The sequence below is a fragment of the Leptonychotes weddellii genome, chromosome 9, assembly GCF_054177405.1.
Source record: "Leptonychotes weddellii isolate Sample4059 chromosome 9, ASM5417740v2, whole genome shotgun sequence".
Lineage (NCBI taxonomy): Eukaryota > Metazoa > Chordata > Mammalia > Carnivora > Phocidae > Leptonychotes > Leptonychotes weddellii.
Genome location: NC_138377.1, coordinates 94,177,742 through 94,183,911, shown reverse-complemented (window position 1 = coordinate 94,183,911; position 6,170 = coordinate 94,177,742). Strand labels below are relative to the sequence as shown.

The 6,170-nt window shown below is 53.0% G+C and overlaps 1 protein-coding gene across 2 annotated transcripts in view; it reads left to right on the top strand.

The window, feature by feature from the left end:
- MEGF11 (multiple EGF like domains 11) overlaps positions 1-6,170 on the top strand; it is a 327,464-nt gene that overhangs the window by 301,466 nt on the left and 19,828 nt on the right. For both annotated transcript variants that reach the window (XM_081831278.1, XM_081831277.1), the window contains 3 exons: positions 4,190-4,318; positions 5,383-5,511; positions 5,992-6,120. In XM_081831278.1, the coding sequence (XP_081687404.1) occupies positions 4,190-4,318; positions 5,383-5,511; positions 5,992-6,120 (387 nt within the window). The remainder of the gene's footprint in view (positions 1-4,189; positions 4,319-5,382; positions 5,512-5,991; positions 6,121-6,170) is intronic.

Below are 6,170 nucleotides of genomic sequence, written 5' to 3'. Positions count from 1 at the left end.
GCTCCGTGCTGTTGCAGGCCTTCAGTGAGGCCTCAGCCTAAGAGGCAGAGAAGGCAGAAAGGCATTGTGGGTAGAGCAGACAGCTTGGGTGTGGACACCAGACTGTCCAGCAGTAGAGAGCGGCTGAAGGATGCGGGGGGCTGGGTGGGGATGGCAGAGGGAACTGGGAAGGGAGTCTGGGGCCCTCAGGACAGCTTAGAACACAGGGTTACAGAATTTGCACTCTCTCCTGTAAGGAGCAAAGAGATCTTAGACTAAGGTAAACTTAGAGCTAAAAGCAAATTCAAGGTCATCTGTGCAAGAATCTCATCTGGCCTGTATTTAAATGCTTCCACTGAGAGCTCACTACCTCCCAGGGGAACAGAATCTTTTGATGAATAATCACCACTGAGCTGGGCTGGCTTTGTAAGTGTATGGGCCGTTAATATGTATGAGTGGAAAGTTCACTCCCTGATGCTTTGAGGTCATGAGAAGTTTGGGCCCCAGGGAAGCATATGTGACAGTTTCATTTGCTTGCAGCCCTCCCAGGACAGTTTAATCATAACCTGACACATCGAGGTTTACTTATTAAACATTGGAGCCCAGCCGTCAATACAGATAGGCTGGGTCTAAATTAGGATCTAAGCAGCCCGAGGAGTAAGTCTCGGATCCTGCGATGTCTGATTTATCGCCCGCTGGCCTAATGAGTATTTTCCACATATAGATCTAATAGAGTTTGCTATTAATGGCAACTGCCCTGGTTAAGTCTCAAACCTTGTAAAAAATTGAACTGACACTTTCTAATGACCGGCTTTCCAGCGAGTTACAAATTACAGACACTGCTTATGCAGAATCATTAAACATAGATTCAATATAACCAGATGTTTTCTTTTCACCAGCCCCCTTCTCCACCGCCCCTCTTTTTGCCTCACTCTTGATTCAGCTAAGAAGTCGACCAATTAATGTATTAGACTGATCACATTAGCAGCTCTGTAGGTGAATTTGTCAGCCTTGTGTGGGTGAGAAAGACTTCAAAGATAAGACTGTCTTGTAAGAGAAGCTCAGAGCTGGTTTGGGGAGTATGGGTAGGTGGAGCAGCTCACCCCACTCCCCATACGGGGCCAGGACTGGAGAATGGGCTCCCCAAATCAAGCACCTCGCAGAGGTGGGGAAGAGGAGGCTGGGCAACCTGCTGTTCTGGAAGCTGAAGCTGGGACCTGAGCTGCAGGTGGCTAGGTGTGTGTAAGCCACCCTGGTAGGAGCTAAGGTTTTTGCCAGGGGAAGTACAGGGCCCCACTATCAGCCATCTCCCACCCCACAGCTGTCAACCACGGCCTGAGGCCAATTCAAAGATGAGGAAACAGGACGCAGAGGGGTCATGCAGTCTGCTCAAAGGTGCTTAGCCAGTAAGTGGCAGACCTTCCGAACTGTGTGACCTTGGGCAAATTACTTAACCTCTCGGTCCCTCAGTTTCCTTAAGTTAATAATAGGGAGTAATAATGAAAATATCTAACATTGACAGTATTACGAGGTTGACTGAACTACTATTTGTGAAGCACCTGGAACAGCGTCCAGTGCATATAAGTGCCATAGAAGTTTTTGTGGAATACATAAATAAAATTAAGACCCAAACCCAAGGCTTTAGACTAGAGACCCTGGTGTGCCATGCTGCCTTCATGATCTGTCCCAACCACTGATCATGCCCAGGAAAGGCATAGGGTGGACACAGATCCTAGGCTCCAACTGCCCACAATCTGACCATCTTGTTGGGGAAGGGCTGGCAAGGGGAGGCAGTGTGGCATAAAGGAGAGGGTGCGAGCCCAAGGTTTAAGAGAACTGGGTCCTGGGTACGTTGCTTTGCTTCAAGAATCAATACCTTCCCATGATCCTCCATGTGGCTCACCCAACTGAGGGCCTCGGGGGGTTCAAGGAATTCCTCCCCCATAACAGGAATGCAATGAAGCCTTCTTTGAGGATGGAGGGCTGGCTACAACTGGGCTTTGAAGGGAGAAGGTTGAACTGAGAAGAGCTGAAAGGGACAGGAGTCAGTGATCCCAGCAGAACCCACCACTGGAAGGTCACTGCTCCTGGGGCCTATTTTGGTATTCCATTTTGGAATACTTCCTGAGTGTTTGGTGTGTGTCAGGCACTGTGCTGGGCATTCGGACACAACAGGGAACAAGAGAGCCACGTGCCCTGCCCTCACACAACCTGCAGTCTAGAGGGGGACATTCAGAGCTCATCCTTCCCCAGCAGAACTTGAGAGTTGAAGGGGAGCCAGTTTACTCCCATACGTTCAGCCATCATGCCTGCTTTTTCCAGGCATCGTGGAGAACAAAGACATGGGCAGAACTCAGGCCTGGCCTGAAATCAGCTCACAAGTCACAGTAACAGAAGACCAGGGAAGAAACTAACAGAGAGTCTGGAAGTTCAAACAGGGAAATAGCTGCCCAGAACAGAGATGATGGGCGAGTCAGGATTAAGTTGTTTTAAGTGACATAAAAACCCCGAATAACTGGCTTGAAACTGACAAACGTTATTTCCCTTAAACAGAAAGCAAGAAACGATCCAGAAGTAGACCACTGGAGAATGGCAAGGTAGCTTACAAAGAGGTCAGGAGCCAGCCTCCTTCTGTCCTGTTGTTCAGCCATCCTCGGCACATGGCCTCCACCTCTGATGGAAGGTAGCTGCTTAAACTCCAGCCACCTTATCCACAGTTCTTATCCATAATCCACATTATCCTTCAACAAGGACGAGGAATGGACAAAGACATGCATTTCCACTTACCAGAGTGTAGTCACATGGCCATACCCAGCTGAGCAGGAGCCTCAGAAATCAAGTCTTTATTGCAGGTGGCCATAAGCCCAGCTAAAACTCCAGATTCTACTTCTAAGGAAGAAAAGACTGGATGATTGAAGGACTAGCAGCCTACTACAGGGGGATCACGGGGAAGGTAGCATTTAAAATGAGTCTTAAGGGCGCCTGGGTGGCTCAGTCGGTTAAACATCTGATTATTGATCTCAGCTCAAGTCTTGATCTCAGAGTCTGTGAGTTCAAGCCCTGCCTTGGGCTTGATGCTGGGCGTGGAGCCTACTTAAAAATAATAATAATAAAATAAAAATAAAATGAGTCTTATAGGCAAGGTAAGATTTCCACAGCTGGACAGGAGGGTCAGGGAAGCTCTGGAAGGGAACAGCTGGAGCTAAGTTCTAATAACATGGGGTGTTATTAGAAAGTGGTGTGTGGACCAGTGGCTTATGCATCTTGGGAGAGGAGAGAGGGGTAGTCACCAGGTGAAGTAGCTTAAGTGTTGCTCTTTAGGATCCAGATTTTATTGTGGGGCAGTAGGAGCCACTGAGGATGTTCGAGCAGGGCACAGAAGTGCCATGAAGAGAGCTAAGCTTTAGAGAGCTTAAGTTGTAGGAAGCAGATGGAGGATGAACTGCAGGGGAAATGAGAGGTAGGTGCTCAACTAACACTCAGACCTAGTGCTACAGCCACTTGCAGCCTGGTTGAGGAAACCAGCCCTTCCTTTAGGGACCAAGGGGTGACTCCTCCGGGGGGTAGGGGGTGAGAACCACAACCCTACAAGTGACTCAAAGTGAAATACCACAGGGGCTCAGTGGAAGACAGCACCTTGTGAGCCCAGGAGGGCTGTCCGGAGGCTGAGCTAGGGCTTGAGGAACAGGTGGGATTTGGAGAGACAGAGGAAACGGGTGGGCAGAGACAGTCGTCCAACAGTCTAACTGCAGGCCGACCTGCTCCCCTGCCCTCGTCCCTCTCCTTCCAGCTACAAACATTGTCCACCCTCATGCCTATGGGATCAGTGATGCTGGCAAGAACGTGGTAACGGACAGCAGAAGGCTGCGGAGCAGTGTGGGGAGCACTGGATGGAGGGCGGAGGTGGGATTCCCAGCCTCACCCGCTTCCATCTGTGAGGCCCAAGCGACTCTACCCCTCTGGGCCTCAGTCTGTGCCTTCAAAGGGGATCATTAATTGAGCCTCCAGAGGAATGCAGCTGTGGACACAAGAAGGGAATTCAACTGGAGAAGGGTGATGGGGCTGTGGAGGTGGGCAGTTCCCACCGAGATCTGGGAGCCCGGGGCCGTCAGAGCTGTGGCCTGGGAACTTCCAGGGGCGCAGCAGCTGTGGGTGGGCGTCTGAGGAGAACAGGTGGGAGGGCAGGTGCCAGGCTGTCCTGTGCCCACAGTGTGTGCTGGAGGGCACTTTGGGCAGGACTGTGCCCAGCTCTGCTCCTGTGCCAACAATGGGACCTGCAGCCCCATCGATGGCTCCTGCCAGTGCTTCCCTGGATGGATTGGCAAGGACTGCTCACAGGGTAAGCAGCTGCCCAAGGAATGCCCCCCACCAGGAGCCAGGCCCCAAAACACACCCTCCTCCTTGCCCAGAACCTCTTTTTTTGCCCCTGGTGCCTCCACCTCCCAGGACTGAAATCTCCTTCCACAGACAAGACTGTCCACCTGAGTCCCAGTTAGAGTCCCATAGCTGACGTGATGAGTTATTAGGGTTGATCATTGGCATTATTAACTGTTAGTATGAAAGGTACTGACATTGTTGGGAGTACCATTGTTACCCCACCGAGAATTAATACTCCATGAGCACCTGAGCAAGGAGTAGCCCCTAAGTTTGGTTGGGGAGGAAGAAGGGGCAGGGACTAGCATGCTGGGGTTTGGAAGTGGGGAAGTGAGGTGAGAGCAGAGCAGTCACCTCAGAGGGGTGAGGGCGTCCCCTGAGTGACCCATGTGAATGATGTCCTGGGCACATAAGCCTGGACAAGGCATTGTAGAGGCTGTTCTTGTGAGGTGTGCCCAGCCTTGTAAGGTGTACCCAGAGACCACATAATCTAAGGATGGAGGCTTAACCTCTGCCCCGTGGAGCGCCTTGTCTGGTGGGTGAGACAGGGACAGTACCCCTAGGGAGGTCCCAGTTAGATGGCCTGGCCTGAGGGAATTTCCATTCTGGTGGAGGAGACACAAGTGTCATCCTCAGGGAGCTCAGCAGCCGAAAGAGGGGAGTCCCTATCCTGGGAAAGTCCCCATCGTCATGGGGAAGTTAACACACAGTGTTCACACTGTAAACTGCAATGTTTAGTTTACCACACCCACCCACACACTCCAAATCACAGCCAGTCCCCCAAGAAGGGAAGTTCAGGAGCCCTCAGAGCTGGGACAGTGGGCAGAGAATTTGGGCTTCATGGGAATCCTGGGTAAGTGGGCCAAGAGGTGAGTGGAGAAATTCTGGGAAGTGTGTCAGGAAAGCCAGAAAATACCAGCTGGGTATATCATGGCATCTCGGCTGATGTGCCATCCCCCTTCCTCTCTCCCCCTTTCTGTCTGCTTCATTCTGCCTTGCCCTCACCCTGTGCATCCCACCCACCCCCAGCTTGCCCACCAGGGTTCTGGGGCCCAGCCTGCTTCCACACATGTAGCTGCCACAATGGGGGCAGCTGCAGCGCTGAGGATGGAGCCTGCCACTGCACCCCTGGCTGGACTGGACTCTTCTGCACGCAGCGTAAGTCCTGCCTCCCGGCCTACCCGCCATTCAGAATCTCATGCTGCGGCCTGCTGGCTGCCTTGGGCATCGTCCAGGCCGGTGGAGGGAGGGAGGAGGCGGGGCCCGAGGGTCCGGAGCTGCCCCCACCCCACCCAAGGAGTGGGAAACCTGGGTGGATTCAGGGGGTTGAAGAGCCCCGTGTCCTGGAAAGTCAGGGCTGTAAGGTGCTCCAGCAATCACCAAGACCTGAGCCCCTGGACAGTGGGGCCCAGAGAGGGAGGAACAGCCTGTGGCTACACGGCAGGCAGACCCCAGCCTGGCCTCTCATGCTAAGAAGGATCCCTCACAGCCACCCTTACCCCGTCGGCCTGAGCGTCCAGAGTGCAGAGACAGCTGAGGTGAGGTCTCACTGCTCCTCACCGTGTGCTCAGGAGAGGCAGCAGATGACAGTTTGGTCCCTGCTGTACCGCTGCAGTTGTCCCCACCCTGTTTCTCCAGGCTGCCCTGCAGCGTTTTACGGGAAGGACTGTGGGCGCGTGTGCCAGTGTCAGAACGGCGCCAGCTGTGACCACATCAGCGGCAAGTGCACCTGCCGCACGGGCTTCACCGGGCGACACTGTGAGCAGAGTAAGCTGTCCCAACCCCTGACCCTGGGTGTTAGTGCCGGGCATCAGCCT